We start from the raw sequence: 17,790 nt of genomic DNA, 5'->3' as shown, positions 1-17,790 counted from the left end.
AATCTCAGTGCATTTGTAAAAGCCTGTTTCATGGATGCAAAAATGAAGAACAAAAGGAAACCACACAGAAACAGCAACATTGCTTTGACGCTGGGTGCCGCCCATTTACAAAACCGAGCAGAAATGTGCGGACATATGGTCTGAGGCTGCCAAATCAGAAATTTTGCTTAAAGAAACCTACCCAATATCCACACCTCCCACAGATTTCTATTCCAGAATAAACAAAAACAGATCAGTCTTGAAGATTGTGTTCTGAAGTTAAGCGTTTTACTTGAATTGAAGCTAACGGGACACCATCGGAAAACAAAAGCTTAAAGACATAGATAAAAAAAGGCACTGGACAAGATAAATAACCATTCAATGTAGGCCTCAATGAACACCTGACAAATCCTCTTAAAAAATCTGCAATTATCATTATTAGCTTCTTCTTCTAAGATTGAATTTTGTTTTTAAGGGTTAAAGGATAAATTTGTAAATTTTCCAGTCAAAGTTGTTTTTTCATAAGCATGGCTGGACTTCATTTTCAAATGACTGAATTTCATGATATTGATGTTTTGTTCATTCAAAAATGTTAACTATTTTAAAATGTGTGCGCAATTACTAGTTTGCTTCCTTTGGTGCCCTATGTCCCATTTGCCTCTGTTGTAAACCATTAATGTGGTCAAGTTATTCTTTAAAATTTATAGAAAACCATTTACTTTAGAACCTTATTTCATGTTACAAATGATTATATACTGTCATGGACACCAGACATTCCAGCCAGGATGGTTGAAGGTTTCTTACCAAGCCACTAAAACCGTTTAATGGAAGGACAGTGGGAGACTTATTGCATGGACTATTTGCTCTACTGATACAATAAGTGTCAGTCTTCCTGGGTTACGGTGCATGAACAGATACTCACAGGGCAGGCCGGGAACTGCAATTTTGTGAGACAGCCCTGTTGTGGTCCATGGGTGCTACCAGGGGTAGCTGCAGGAATAGACCATCCCCACTTTAAATAACATCCCCCTGACCCAGAAGTGCTTCCAGAGTGTGATGTGGTGGCACTGGAAGTACTCCCGGGTTTGGCATAAAAGAAGCTGAGTTTCCTGTTTGTATACTCAATGTCAGGAGGAAAGTAGATGAGACTACATGGGAGGTGTGGAAGGACAAACGGAAATTTTGTATTGTACTATTGTGGAAAGGATTTGGAGATGCAGTAAAATAAAATATCATTTTCTGTTTGAGCCCAGGACTGTGTTGTGTAGTTATGTTTGGGAGTTTTGGGGTGCTGCTACACCACCTACTGGTCACAATACCATGTTTGTGAAGAAATAACCCTTGACTTGAAAAATACCAAACTTATTATTTTACGGGGTGCAGAAGTCTATCCACATACTGTAAGTTACAAACCAGCATCCGATTATAAAAACAGATGTTTACTTAATTTTTATAGGAATTCCTGACCTTTTTTGTGATGGTGTATGTATCTAATGGAGGGGTGTCTTACCACAAGAAATATGAGTATGGCATTAGTTATTCTCCGGGATGTGTCCTATTTAGATGCTGACTAATGATAAATGAAGAAGAATGGGAGATGCACCTTAGTCAAAGAAACAAACCAGTCCGACCCAAACTGATCTTTAATCAGAGCCACAAGGGAAAACAAAATTAAGAAGTCAGGAATCCTGAGAAATGAATTCATTTCTGGGAAGTGAATAAATAAAAGGCTTTTAGTAAATTACAAATAAAGGTTTTAACCACAAATCTCAGACAGGAAATAGCCGTTTGAGGTAACCATTTAATTCTTTCACGTGTTTGACACATGGCGACGTGATCTTTGTTACCACACCTCTGGCAACCAGGACCCCCTACTGACAACAGGATCACAAAAAGCAGTGCTCACAGAAGATAAAGATATCATCGCAGGAAGATACTGAAACATACTAAAAAATATTCAACTTAGCCAATTTACTTTAAATGCAAAAACCAACATCGCATTCATGGGTCAGTCTTGAGGAAAGATTGAAGGAGATGAGCCTTCTTCAGTTTAAGCAAAAGGAGATTAAGAGGTGACATAACTGAAGTGTTTAAACTTATGGAGGGAATTAGTCCAGTGGATCGAGATGGTGACTTTAAAATGAGTTCATCAAAAACACGGGGACACAGTTGGAAACTTGTTAAAGATGAGTTTTGCACAAATAATAGGAAGTTCTTTATACAGAATCATAGACATATGGAATGAGTGACCAAGTAGAGTGGTAGACAGTAGGACTTTAGTGACCTCCAAAACTCATCGTGATGTTAAATTAGAAGAATTAAGTGGGCAGAACTGGCGTAGCTTTGTTGGCCTGAATGGCCTGTTCTCGTCTGGATTGTTTTAAAAACTGGATTGAATGTAAATTATGGGCAATACTCCACTTGCCCCTAATGTAAAAACGCAACTGGTTCTGAACCAATAGCAGGTTATGGTTATCCAGTGAGTATATCATAGGACATTAGGGACTTTCAAAACTGGACTAGATGTTATTTTAGAAAAATTAAGTGAACAAGACTAGTGAGATTTGATGGGCTGAATGGCCTGTTCTCGTCTAGATTGTTCTAAAGTCCTAAAAAACCCTAAACTGAATGATTACGGAGTGCATCAACTGATGTCAGGCAAGCTGCAAAAACTTTATAAAATCAACTGATTATAACACTTTAAAAGTGTAAATATTTATGATCTTTTCCATGACACTATCCTGACTCAGCAGGAGACAAGTACAATTTTTCCAGAGATGAACCAGAAGATATGTATTAAAGCAAAACAAAACAAATAAAAATAAAAGCAGCTATCAAAACACAGACCAAAGCCAAAAATGTAAGTCAAAAACCAAGAGAAACACAAAGAAACGAGCAGCTATTAGAGTTTTGTTGTTAACGTATTGTATCAGCAGATCAGATAAGCAAATGCACACCTAGCTGATCGTTTATCCTATCATGCCGATAGGTCACGACCTCATAGACCACATCCATAGCAACACTGAATGTGACCCTCACGATGGATCCAAAATTGACAATGAAAGCAAAACTTCAAAAAATTAAACCCGATAATGGAAGACACCATGTTGCTTTGTTATGGGTGCTGTCATAGCATGTTTCCATGGAAGTCTATCCCAGAGATGCTCAGGTGTGTGACACTTGTGACATCATTTTAAACAACGGTATAAAGTTCGACCAATTTATTTATGTATCATCCGAGATTAGGATTCTGTAAGCTACTGCAAGCAAACCTTCATTTTATTGAAGTCTACAGCTTTTAGATGTCTGCTTTGGTCTTTAAATGTTTTGATTAGAGCTTTGGGTTCTGACATTTAGTTGTTTGATTTCCTGATATGAACTCAGCACATTTATTGATCTCATCTTTCTCTCACTCCAATCCTTCCTCTCATTTTAAAACCAAAACACTGTGATGGACAGAGGGGATGAGCTGATGTCTGGCCGGGATAAACCCTGTACCCCTAACTTGCATGGAGTCCAGTATAGTGGATAGATGGATGGGGTGAGAGTTAGGGTACTGCCTCCTGAGAATACATGCTCACCCTGACACACTGGGTGGCAGAATTCCTGGGCCAGTATGCCTATCCATGTGCCTGCAGGGCATGCTGGGAGTTGTAGTCCCGTGGGGCAGTCCTGCTGGACTCCATGGGTGAGCTGCTGGGGAAGGCTGTCCCTGCTTTCAGGGGTTTCCGTCAGATCCAGATGTGTTTCCACCTTGACACCAGCAGTCCAACATAATGGGTCCACTCAAGGGTTTGAGTTGGAAGAGGAGTCAGGCTAAGCTCACTTGGGAAGGATGGAGGGAAAGCGATGTGTGTTATAGTTGTGTACTGGAGAAAACAAGACCTGTGTATGGGATTGTAAAATAAAATTGTTTGCACCAAAACCATATTTGTAAGGTTATGTCAAGGGTTTGGAAGCCATGAAATGCCCTCTATAGATCACAACACATATGAGCTGCCAGTAACTATCGTAGTGGGCACATTTAGAGACAACAGTCATCCTAACCTGCAATTCTGATGATGCTGGAGAGAAACCCCACATAGACAACGGGAAATTATCCAGAAATAAAATGGTCAAGCTGGGGATTGAACCCAAGTCTCTGTAGTTGTGAGGCAGTAGTGTCTCTTCCCACACCTTGATCTCACTGAGAACTCGTTGGTTATTCATTTTATAGGATGACTTACTTAATTAAAAAAACCAACAAGACAACAGCAGGTGAGTCACAATGATACACAGTGACGTACCAGCTTCTGCGAGTGCCAGCCGGAGTTCAAAGGAGTTCATCGTCCCAGAGGAGTCTTGATCATACTTAACAAACACTTTCTGCAGTGTGGGAGACAGAAAGGAGAGAAAACAGTAAGATACATGAAACACTGGGAAACAGCTAGACGAATAATGTAGTCAGAATAGGCTAGAGGAGCAGAGGCAGACTGCGCAGACAGGGATTACCTCTGGACTTGCTTGGGTTTACCTCCTGTCTCCTGTACTCTTGCATGTTTATTTTTTTTTTTACCATCAATATCAATACCTGGAAACAAAGCTCATGTTGGGTGAGAATCAGAAGAAGTCAATCCATCAATCAATCATTTTTACACTCATGGAGCAAATTATTAAGAACACCATACAAATGCTGGGTAGCACCATCTTTTGCTCTCAAAACAGCCTCAATTTTGGGTGACATGGATTCCACAAGTTGATTGAACTTTGAGATTCTGGTCCATGTTGATAGAGCTACATCATATAATTTCTGCAGATTTGTAAGCTGCACCTTCTTACTATTCCATCACATCCCAAAGGTGTTGTTTTGGATCCAGATCTAGAGACTAGGAAAACCACTGAAGAACACTGAACAAAGTGCCATGTTTTAGATACCAGTTTGAAATGACTTTTGCTTTGTGACATGTTGCAGTATCATGTTGGAAGTAGCCATTAGAAGATGGGTACATTTGGCCATGAAGGGCTGTACATGGCATAATGGATGACAAACATGTACTGGGGCATCCTGACAGGGATTGATCAAAGGAGTCTTACCCGGCCTGGAGGACAGTGCAATGGAAGGACTGGGGGAGATGAGCACTGTTAAATATTTTCTCCCCCAATATGGTAGGTGGCAGCCGCCTTGGTTTCAGAATTCCCACAGGGACGCCGTTAGTGCATGTTGGGACCTGTAGTCTTGTGATGCAAACCTGTTGGGTTCCACCAGGGTGGGCCATCAGAGGGACCTCATGGGATTTATAAGTGCTTCTATCAGGCGATGCCCTAACACCAGAAATATTCCCAGGTCCAAAATAAAAGAGACCACTTGATCTCATCCAGGCAAGTCACAGGACGTAGCTTGTCTGGAAAGTGTGGAGGAGAAGGGAAAGACAAAGAAGAAGAATTGTATTGTGTTTATGTCACTTCTGGAACCTTTGTGTGAGGTAGTTGTAAGAGTAATTCTTTTATTTAAAGCGGGGCTTGAGTCTAAGAAGTTGTGTCTGGGGTTTAGGGGCTCTGCAACACCTCCTAGTGGTCACAATGATCAACAGCAACACTCAAACAGGTTGTGGCATTCAAGTGATGATTGATTGCTATTAATGGACCCAAAGTGGGCCAAGAAAATATTCCCCACCACCACCAGCCTTGACTGTTGACACAAAGCAGATTGGATGCATGGATTTATGCTGTTGGTGCCAAAGTCTGACCCTACCCTCTGTGTTCCTCAGCAGAAATCAAGATTATTCAGATGAGGCAACATTTTTCCAGTTTTCATCTGTTCAGTGTTGATGAGCCTGTGCCCACTGCAGCCTCAGCTTTCTTTTCTTGGCTGACAGGAGTAGAACCAGATGTGATCTTCTACTGTTGCAGCCCATCTGCCTCAAGGTTTGTGCTATGTATCCTGAGATGCTTTTCTGCTCATTACAATTGTATAGAGTGGTCATCTTAGTTACCGTAGCCTTTCTGTCAACTTGGACCAGTCTGGCCATTCTCCGATGACCCCTCTCATCAGAAAGAGTTTCCGTCCACAGGAGTGCCACTCGCTGGATGTTTATTGTCCATTTGGAATAAACTTTAAAGAACGTTGTGCATGAAAATCCCAGGAGATCAGCAATTATAGAATGACAAATCACTGAGCTTACATTTTTCCCTATTTTGATGTTTGATGTGAACTTTAACTGAAGCTCCTGCTCTGTATTTGTATCATTTTATGGATTGCACTCCTGCATCTTGATTGGCTGATTAGATAACTTCACTGATAAGCAGGTGGACAGGTGTTCCTAATAATTTGCTTATGAATGTATGCTGCCATTCAATAGATTTACACTCAAGCTCATCCATCCACAATTAAGCTCATGAAAGCAATTTAACACAGCCAGTTGCCGTCTCTTCCCCTTTTAAATTTGGTTTCTGGGACTCGTTCTTTTTTATGAAGAGAAATACTATTACCTGCAGTGTTGCCAGTGAAGTCACCAGGCGCCCAGCCTGTTGTAAATTAAGGGTGCCTCGACCTTTTGTCTGCCAGTGCTGCTAAGAAAAATAACTGCCAGAACTCATTTGAGAAGCACATGAAACATAAAAATGGACCATAACCATGCAAATGTTGCCACCTGCTGGAAAAAAAAATATTTTTTTCTATCTTTAGAATTTGCTACTGACTTTTTTTTCACTGCATTCAATATCTGCAGAGGATCAATGTCTAGGTTTTCTGTGGATCCCCCAGAACTGAAAGGATACATCCTCCCCAAAGAGCAGGCCACGACAAGTGTCCAAAGAAAGACTGAAGTTTTCAGGCAGGACTGTTGAGAGAGAGAAGAGAGAAACCATTAAAGAGCATAATAGATAGATAGATAGATAGATAGATAGATAGATAGATAGATAGATAGATAGATAGATAGATAGATAGATAGATAGATAGATAGATAGATAGATAGAGAAAGGCACTATATAATAGATAGATAGATAGATAGATAGATAGATAGATAGATAGATAGATAGATAGATAGATAGATAGATAGATAGATAGATAGATAGATAGATAGATAGATAGATAGATAGATAGATAGATAGATAGATAGAGAGAAAGGCACTATATAATAGATAGATAGATAGATAGATAGATAGATAGATAGATAGATAGATAGATAGATAGATAGATAGATAGATAGATAGATAGATAGATAGATAGATAGATAGAGGCACTATATGATAGATAGATAGATAGATAGATAGATAGATAGATAGATAGATAGATAGATAGATAGATAGATAGATAGAGAAAGGCACTATATGATAGATAGATAGATAGATAGATAGATAGATAGATAGATAGATAGATAGATAGATAGATAGATAGATAGATAGATAGATAGATAGATAAAGGCACTATATGATAGATAGATAGATAGATAGATAGATAGATAGATAGATAGATAGATAGATAGATAGATAGATAGATAGATAGATAGAGAAAGGCACTATATGATAGATAGATAGATAGATAGATAGATAGATAGATAGATAGATAGATAGATAGATAGATAGATAGATAGATAGATAGATAGAGAAAGGCACTATATAATAGATAGATAGATAGATAGATAGATAGATAGATAGATAGATAGATAGATAGATAGATAGATAGATACTTTCTTAATCCCAAGAGGAAATTCACAAAAATAATATATATAAAAAATACATGTCCAGAGTTGCACCACCTTGTATTCACATAGAGAGCAAGTCCTTCTCCTTTCCGTTTTTCGCAGGTATTTGTGTCTTTGTCCGCTCTAACTGTGCTAAACCCGGGTAGCTCCATGTTAGCATCTGGGATGTTAGTTGTTAGCCACGTTTCACTACAACACAACAAACTGCATTCTCTGTAGGTCCTGACATTTTTATTGATATTGTGTAATGTATAGCCCATTAAAGAATCACAGGACTCATTGTGTGAAATCTATGAAAGGAGGCAGAAAGGGACCATCCAGTTAATGAAGGTGCCCATTAAAGAGAGATTTTATAGGTTTACTGGGTCATTATTGTCATTAGGAAGTGACTCCAGAGTAACATTACAAAAGTGAGAGGACAGTCATGTCTCAAAAGGCGAGACCTCAAAATGAACCACTGTATTATCAGTCAGAACTACCAGCAAATTAAGACTGAAGGTATCTGGTAAGGGCAGCACGGTGGCGCAGTGGGTAGCGCTGCTGCCTCGCAGTTAGGAGACCCGGGTTCGCTTCCTGGGTCCTCCCTGCGTGGAGTTTGCATGTTCTCCCCGTGTCTGTGTGGGTTTCCTTCCTTCCTCCACAGTCCAAAGACATGCAGGTTAGGTGCATTGGCGATTCTAAATTGTCATTAGTGTGTGCTTGGTGTGTGTGTGTGCCCTGCGGTGGGCTGGCGCCCTGCCCAGGGTTTGTTTCCTGCCTTGCGCCCTGTGTTGGCTGGGATTGGCTCCAGCTGACCCCCGTGACCCTGTAGTTAGGATATAGCGGGTTGGATAATGGATGGATGGATGGTATCTGGTAAAAGCCTGAGGGCCTAATGAAAGGAGGAGCCATCTTATAACTGGATAATTGATAAACCAATAAAAATATATACTTTGTGTTACCGGAATGAAGGCGTGGATCACAGAGTGTCTGGAACTAAAACAGGTCATCAAATCAGGGGAATCGACAGAGAAGCATTGCATTTGTGTTTCTGCTTTCCTATAGCTTTAGTTTATTTTTTTTATTTTTATATTTTTTGCTTTATCCTCCTTGTAATTTACCCCATTCCTTTGTCTTAGTTTACATTTTGTCTTCTGTGCCTCTCCCTTACCTCAGGAACAGCAGAATTTTTGCATGAACATGCACCATCTTTCACATTAATGTGTCTTTTCTGTAGGAAAACATATAATGCAGGTAGCACATCCCTAGCTGCTCCCTCATAATTGTCCTTTCCCAGCTCCTGCTTCCTGCAGATGAGGCTGATGATCCCCTGGCACACTCCAGTGGTCACGGAGGAAAGTGCAGTACAGTCTTCTGCTAGTGAAAGGACACCAAACCACAGACCTTACATGGCTCAACAAGATGTCTCTACGTGACAGGTTTTTTTTTTTTGATTTGATCATTTTACTTAAACAAACAATGACAGATCGAGACACGCAGAATTGGTGCATGAAAATGTATAACTCAGTGGAGTCAGAAAGTATCCAGATCTCTTCACTTTCTGCACACTTTATTGTGTTGTAGGCTTTAAATTTAAACTGATAAATCTGCCATTTTTGCCCATCAATCTACACTTAATAACCCACAATGACAAAGTGAAGCAAGTTTTTGAAAAGATTTGCAAAGTTATTAAAATTCAAAAACTGAAATCCCTCATTCATAGAAGTATTCAGACTCTTTGTTGTGGCACTCCAAATTGTGCCCTTGTGCTTCAAAGGAATGCTCCAGCCAAAAATGGTGTATTTTTTTTGTTACCTATCCCAAGTAGTTAGTGACGGCCAAAAAAAAAAAACATTTCATCTCGTTTTCATATAGAATGAGACACAAATATCTATGATATAATGAATTATAATGGTGACCCATTCTATATAATGGCAAACTATATGAAAAGGCCAAAACGAAAATTTCACGTTAGTCATGGTGCCTAACCAGCATGTCCGTCATCCAGTCATTTGTTCTAAACATGCAAGAAGCATCTATTTTTTGCTAATATGTTATTAAGAGTTATTATCTGGAAAGGCTGCATTTATAATAAACAGAAAAGACACATTTCCCATAATTCTGTGCTTCTGAATTGAAGAATTGTTGGCCAATTCGGGGAGAGGCGAGTGGCTAGGTGGAAGCTTCTTGAGTTAAAGACATTTAAAAGACTCTGAAAGCACACGAAGGAAAACGATTCTCTGGCCTGATGAAACAAAAATTGAACTGTTTGGGCAGAACGTTAGGCACTATGTCTGATGAAGACCAGGCACTGCTCAACTCCTGGCTAATACCATCTTACAGTGTAGCTTAGTGGTTGCAGCCATCATGCTATGGGGGTGCAGGGACAGGGAGACTGGTCAGAACTGTGGGATGAGAGAGAGACCCCTGCAGAAAACGCCACCTTAGACTGGCACGAAAGGTCAACTCTTAGCAATGACATAAAGCATACAGTCAAGATAACATTGGAGTGGCCTTGTCAGAAGTCTCTGACTGTCCTTGAGAGGCCCAGATGTACACCCCATAGAACATCTGTGAAGAGACCTGAAAATGGCACTTTATGGGCACTTCCCTTCTAATCTAATTGAACTTGAGAGGATCTACTAGGAAGAATGACATAAACTGCCCAAATCCAGGTGAGCAAAGCTTGTAGAGACTTACCCAAGAAGATTCAAAGCTGTAATTGCTACCAGAGGGGCCTCTACAAAGTACTGAAGTAATGGTCGGAATACTTCAATGAATGCAAAATTTCAGTTTTTGATTTTTAATAAATTTGGAAATCTTCATGAAAACAAGTCTTCACTTTGTCATTATGAGTTATTAAGTGTAGACTGATGGGCACAAATGGCAAATTTACGCATTTAAGATTAAATCTGCAACACAATATAATGTGCAGAAAGTGAAGGGGTCTGAACACTTTGTTTAACCCACTGTAGATGTATTAACCTTCTTCTAAAAACACGGAAAATGCACCTGTGTTAAAACGTGTCTCTTCATATACTCAAGTGTGAAATAACCCATAAAGATACAATGCATCCAAAAGCTATGAGGTCCTAAGAGTGGCAGGCACAACATCTACTGTGTATACAACGTAAAGAAGAAATCAAAGGTCACGATGTGAAACTTACATGAATTTGCCACCTTCATAAACTCCACAGCATTAAGCCTGTTGTCCTAAAAATAATAATAAAATAAGTCAACCACTAAAAGTGTCCATGTCTTCATTTTTATTGATAAAGGAGACCTTGTGATTTTATTTTTCTTAGGTAGGAAACACAAGTCATTACATTTAAACACCTGGCTTATGTCACTGGAATAATTCTTGGGAATATACAGCATATAAATGGAACCTGCATGCTGCCAAAGGGCAACCTGCCCACCCTCACATTAAAGATTTGATGTTGGTTGTAAAGAACAGAAGGTGCAAGTCATGCCAAAAGGAGCGTCAAGACCAAGACATCTTACCAGCCCTGCGTGTTTTTCAAACAGCTTCTCCAACGTAGTCTTTGTCTCGACAACCACTGGTGCGGCCATAAGTGTCTGTGGACAGTCCAAAAAAATTTAGCTAAGAAATCGTGTTGTGTAATTTTTTTTCACCAGCTTTAATCATTTGAATTTCTGATTTTGCATTTATATTCACATATTCATTTTCTGAACCTGCTTCCATCAATCTTGCAAGCATCAGGCACAAGCCATAGGCTACCTGAGGGGACATTGAGATCACTGAGCACACTTACTTATATGGTAGCAAACCATCCAAACAAGCAGACTTGTCTCTTCTCCCATTTAAGTAAATAAACATCTTACTAGATTATGTAGCATAACACCTGGACCTGAGTTTGAAACTGCTGTGGGCAGACCACCAGTTACTTCCCATTGTTTGAGAGTCAGTGGGCTTCTATTGAATTAACACTTACTCTATAAGCCTATTTAATCGCGGGATCCCCTCAAGGTTGCTGGATATCATGGCCGGCCAGTACACTGGTACTGTGAGTGCTGTGCAGAGTGGAGGCAGAACCTCTCTGTTTTTCCCAGTTGATTCTGGGATGGGGTCAGGGGTGTGTTTTTTGCTCCTACTCTGTTCAATGCTTGTATGGACTGGGTGTTGGGCAAGGTCATGGGGTATCTGTTGGTGAAGAAAGATTCACGGATCTTGACTTTGCTGACGATGCTGTGATCTTCGTGGAGGCAATGGAGGCTCTGATCGGGGCGCTCGAGAGACTGAGTGAGGAGTCTGAGTGTCTGGGCTTGCGAGTGTCCTGATGAAAAACAAGATCATGCCTTTAATGACCTCTTGGGCACAGCCATCAGCAGTGTGTCTGTCTGCGGAGAGAGTATTGATTGCATCGAAATGTCTACTTACCTCAGCAGTGACATTCATGTGTCTGGTGACTTTTCCTATCAAGTCATTAGATGAATTAGAAGGGCATGGGGGTGTCATGAGGTCACTGGAAAGGGGTGTGTGGCGCTCCCGATATTTCTGCAAAAGGACAAAGGTCCAAGTCTTTAGAGTCCTGGTGCTTCCTGTCTTGCTATATGGTTGTGAGACATGGACGCTATCCAGTGACCTGAGATGAAGACTGGACTTCTTTGGTACTGTGTCTCGACGGAAAATCCTTGGGTACCGTTGGTTTGACTTTGTGTCAAATGAGGCACATTATGCAGTGTCAGTTACGACACTGCGGCCATGTGGTGCATTTCCCCGAGGGTGATCCAGCTTGTAGGATCCTCACTGTTGGGGACCTGTGTGGCTGGAATAGGCCAAGGGGTGACCCACGTAAAAACTGGCTGGAGGGTGGGACTGGACCACATGTCTGCCTGGGGGGTTGCCAACCAGGATCCTGAGCTGGTTTGTTGTGTGGTCAGTGCGGCAACGCACTTTACCGGTGCGTACTGCCCAATTTGACTTGACGTTAGACTTGATTTTCTTCTGTTTTAAATTTCCTTTATTAGATTGTAGTGTTAATTGTATGCAGCATCTGTTGGAATGAAAAATGCAGTATGTTTTATTAGTAGGCACGACAAACATCGTTTATTCTGTGTGCCACCTTTGATGTTGTAGGAATCATTGACTGCAGGTCTGGTCTATTGAATTCACTTCAATTTGATGATACTGCTGCTGCTATCAATGACTGGGCCAGATAGTCTATTATATAGTGCCTTTCATATCTGTCTAAGTGTGATAGCTAGGCAGAGGGATCACAAATTGATCCTAGTATTCTAGAATGTTCTCATGCAATGAGAATTTTCTTGCCACAAAACCAAGGACCAAGTATATACCCAGCGATTCATTAGTGCTTGATGCAGCCTCGCCTCTTCTTGAAAGCCCACCTTGGCCAGGGTATGGAAAAATGAACATGATGGTTTGCTGCGAATGTACATTTACATGAATCCTGACTAGTATGTTAAACCCACACATGCTGCCTACATGACTTAATCCTTCTGTGAGTTTACTGGGGTTTTTCTCTGAGTTTTCTTCACAAGATTTTGGGAACAGGGATAAGGAATACATCAGGTATACTGGTTTGTGTTTCCTAGTTGGTTAAATTAAGTTCTTTATTTTGAAACATTCTTGTTTATCATGGCACCAAGAGTGGTAACGGGTTGCATGTTAGGTGGTTTCACGCATACTCCCCTGTGGATCACCCTCTGAGCTCGTATGAGGTAGGTACTACCACCCTGGGTCGAGAGGGGACGCTGGCACTAATCAAAGCCTCTTCTGTTCACCCCACAGGGCTGGGAATATGCCACGTGAGGGCATTTGACTTCACCCCTATATTTCCTGCAGTCACACGAAAAGAGATCGCACTGCAGGGCGGAACTCCTCACCCAATGACTAAACAAGCATTACAAGCCAAGAGAGAATTCCTGAATTTGAGGAGACCCTTTTCTACCCTTTTCTAGTGTAATCAAGTGCATGTTTTTGTTTGTTGGTTTCATTGATTAAATGGGGACAACTGGTTTGGCACCCAACATTTCTTTTTGTGGACCTCGACCACAATAGACATGCAAGTAAGACTTTCACTGTACTCTGTACCCATGACAGTACTGTTGCTACTACATCTTGTATTAAAGAAATCTTAATTTGAGCTGACTATGCCCAAACATTCACTGTGTTTAACAAAGTTTTGTGTCAATATAAAGTCCTAGTGACTCTAAATGTACCCAACAGTCTAACATGATTCAAATTTCAGCCATATACAATGAGAGCAACTCGTGAATGCTTCATGATGAGAATGCTTAGTTATGTGTGGCATGAGTGAATGTATGGATGTCTGTTTGATCTCAGGTTCATTCACATGCAGCTGTAATACTACACTGGACAACAAGGATTTTGGCTCCTGAATACTTGTGGGGGTATCTTATGGATTTTGGCGTGCTGGGCACAATCACCCTTAGATCTTCATATCACATACTGTTATTTTGCAGTTGCCTATTTTTGTGATTTCTTCTCAATGGTAATTACAACTGGAACATCTATGGTTTTCAAAAAGTCATGGCAGTGCTACTAGGGATGAAGCGCGAATATACCAAGTACTACAAATGGGACAGCCATGCTAAAGAGTCTCATTACATTACACAAAGTGTGGCACATAAGCCACTTGCTGATCTAACAAAGATAGGGTTATATTCTCTTCATGTAAAGCTTGGACTGATGAAAAATTTTATTAAACCGATGAATAAGGAAGGTGAAGGATTTCTATATTTGAGACAGATATTTCCACGAATAACTGACTACAAAATTAAGAAAGGAATTTCTGTTGGTTTACAAATCAGAAATGTCATGAATGACGAGCACTTTGAAAATCTGCCAGCAGGACCAGCGGAGGTTGCATGGAAACCATTTAAGGATATTGTTGAGAAGTTCTTGTCAGCTACAGAGAACCAAACTACATCCAGCTGGTTGACAACACACTTCAAGTGTACAAAAGCATGAAGTGCAACATATCGCTAAAAACTCATTTTCTGCATTCACACATGGGCTTCTTTCCAGCTGATCTTGCTGTATTCAGTAATGGACACGGTGAAAGGTTTCACCAGTACATTGTAATTATGGAAAAGCAGTATCAGGGCAAGTGGAATCCATCAATTCTGCCTGACTATTGATGGTCACTGAAATGGGATGCTGATGAGATGAGACGCAGATGCTGAGTACAAATGAAAATCATTATCAAAAAATCTTTGTGATACCGTGTGGAGTGGCAAGGTTGACACCAGTCAGTCAACACTATGGGTGTCTTGTAGTTTGGAAAGGACCAAGATCACACTTGGGAGATGTCAGACATGGAGCCACGGACACAAAATTTGGTATTTCCGAAAACAATAGTGGGTTTTATTTACAGGTGCACAAAAACACAAAACATAATGTCCCAATCAAAAAAGTGAATGGTAGTTACAGTGAATTCTGCCAGTCCCAAAATGAAAATAATCAAAGACAAAAAATGTATATACACGAAAACGGTAGTCTTCCTAAATAAAGAAAATATGCTCAGGCCGAAACTACACAAAACACAGTCCAATAAATCCCAAAGATATTTATAAAGAAAATAAAAAGTATAAACTGTATACAAAAGACAAAAATAAGTGCACCACAAAGCCAAAACCTATAAATGCCTCAACCAACAATACTACACTAGGAGACATCTATATCTATTCTTATATACAAAAAGAAAATACAGGTAAATACAAATTACCTCTTTCACACCTCTCACCCACGCCAATTAAAATACACTCCCAGCACTCACTACCAAGCCCCTGCCCCTCCCCACTGACACCATACCTGCACTCAGGATCTGTGAAGGGGACGTGAGTCAGCTCTTCAGGAGACAGAAGATCAGGAAGGCACCAGGTCCAGATGGTGTGTCACCCTCCTGTCTTAAAGTCTGTGCTGATCAGCTGGCCCCCATATTTACACAGATCTTCAACAGATCCCTGGAGCTATGTGAAGTTCCCTCCTGCCTTAAGCGTTCTACAATTATCCCGGTTCCAAAGAAAACCTCCATCACAGGGTTAAATGACTACAGGCCAGTCGCCCTGACATCTGTGGTCATGAAATCCTTTGAAAGACTGGTGTTGACCTACCTGAAGGACATTACAGGCCCCCTGCTTGACCCCCTACAGTTTGCTTACCGAGCGAACAGGTCAGTGGATGATGCAATCAACATGGGACTGCACTACATCCTGCAACATCTCGACTCTCCAGGGACATATGCTAGGATCCTGTTTGTGGACTTCATCTCGGCGTTCAATACTATCATTCCAGAAGTCCTCCACACCAAACTCACTTGGCTCACTGTACCAGCTCCCATCTCCCAGTGGATCACAAACTTCCTGACAGATAAGAAGCAGCAAGTGAGACTGGGAAAAATCACATCCAGCACATGAACAGTCAGCACTGGTGCCCCCCAGGGATGTGTCCTCTCTCCTCTGCTCTTCTCCCTCTACACAAATGACTGCACCTCAAGAGACCCGTCTGTTAAAATCCTGAAGTTCGCAGATGATATGACAGTCATTGGCCTCATCAAGGACAGTGACGAGTCTGTATACAGACGAGAGGTCGAACAGCTGGCCCTCTGGTGTGGTCAAAACAATCTGGAGCTGAACAAGCTTAAAACTGTGGAGATGACAGTGGACTTCAGGAGGAGCCCCCCAGTGCTGCCCCCTCTCACACTACTCAACAGCATTGTGTCTGCTGTGGAAAACTTTAGGTTTCTGGGATCCACAATTTCCCAGGACCTAAAGTGGGAACTAAACATAAACACAATTGTTAAAAAGGCCCAGCAGAGGTTGTACTTCCTGCGCCAGCTCAGGAAGTTCAACCTGCCTCAGGAGCTGCTCATCCAACTTTACTCTGCAGTAATCCAGTCTGTTCTCTGTTCATCTATCACAGTCTGGTTTGGCTCAGCCACAAAACAGGACAGGAACAGACTTCAACGGACAGTCAGGATTGCAGAAAAAATCATTAGTGTTGATCTGCCCTCCATTCAGGACTTATACAGATCTCAAGTCAGGAAACGGGCAGAAAACATCATTGCAGACCCATCACACCCTGGTTACAACCTTTTTCAACTTCTTCCCTCTGGTAGGCGCTACAGAGCACTGTACGCCAAAACTACCAGACATGTGAACAGTTTCTTTCCTCAGGCCATCACTCTCATGAACACTTAAGTCAATCTCACAGCATCAGGGACAATACTAGGTAAAACCGGAGTCCAATTCCTTGTATGTGTACATATACTTGGCCAATAAAGCTGATTCTGATTCTGATTCTGATAAGTCACAAGTGGCAATGCTTGGTATCACACTCTGCTCACGACTGAGTCCAAAGATGACGTCTTTTATATCAGGGAACGAAACTAACAGCCAATCCTGCGCTACGCTGCTCTCCTTCACCAATAGCAACTTGATGTCATTGTGTACTTCACATGTGCTATGCTCAATCCCTACATGGCCTGTATTAAATATGCTGTCAGACTCGCAGCGCATGAGCGGGCATGAGTGTACCTATGATGTGCATTCCTCGGACAAGCCAATGCTTCCTCCGGAAAGTAAATGACTTTTATCTCGGGACTTTCTCTTGGGATACCCTTCTCGAAACTAATGCATGCACACCTAACATACTAAACATTCCGAACTTCTTGCTTTGTTCATGGCAGGGGCTATGGAGATGCTCGCCTTTTTGACTGGCATACACACAGTGTCCACCAGACCTGAAATGGACGTGTGCCCAACCTGTCGCCAACATCACACTGTGCATACCTGCCAAAGCCAAAGTAAAAAATTCTCACAGAAGTGCACCCCTGCACTGCGACGGTTTAAAACAGTGAGTGTTTTTCTTTTTTTTTTTTCCTATGTATAAATCATCTTTACACTATTCTTAGACCTTTATTCTTTAAAGTGGTGTGAAGGACAGCTGGGTCCCATGCCCGGCAGGGACGCCCCTGCTGCATCTGTTCCGTGGGAGCCACCATGGGCAGCTCAGTACCTACCCCGGGATGCTTGGTGGCAGCCTCCCTGGTGGACGATGATTCCCCAACCTGGCGCAAGGCTCCATGGGAGATGGAGTCCTCCACAGCCTGGTTGGGGGCTTGGATGGCCACCAGGGGGAGCT

General features: G+C 41.4%; 1 protein-coding gene across 1 annotated transcript in view; it reads right to left on the bottom strand.

The window, feature by feature from the left end:
* Positions 1 to 17,790, bottom strand: part of capn12 (calpain 12) — a 163,795-nt gene that overhangs the window by 22,210 nt on the left and 123,795 nt on the right. Inside the window, exons 13-17 of the mRNA XM_028796315.2 lie at positions 11,145 to 11,219; positions 10,808 to 10,853; positions 6,736 to 6,797; positions 6,448 to 6,516; positions 4,266 to 4,344 (exon numbers count right to left, since the gene is read on the bottom strand). Coding sequence (XP_028652148.1) covers positions 4,266 to 4,344; positions 6,448 to 6,516; positions 6,736 to 6,797; positions 10,808 to 10,853; positions 11,145 to 11,219 — 331 coding nt within the window. The remainder of the gene's footprint in view (positions 1 to 4,265; positions 4,345 to 6,447; positions 6,517 to 6,735; positions 6,798 to 10,807; positions 10,854 to 11,144; positions 11,220 to 17,790) is intronic.

Source organism: Erpetoichthys calabaricus, chromosome 1, assembly GCF_900747795.2.
Source record: "Erpetoichthys calabaricus chromosome 1, fErpCal1.3, whole genome shotgun sequence".
NCBI lineage: Eukaryota > Metazoa > Chordata > Cladistia > Polypteriformes > Polypteridae > Erpetoichthys > Erpetoichthys calabaricus.
The sequence above is the reverse complement of the archived record's forward strand: the minus strand, read 5'-3'. Positions and strand labels throughout refer to the sequence as shown.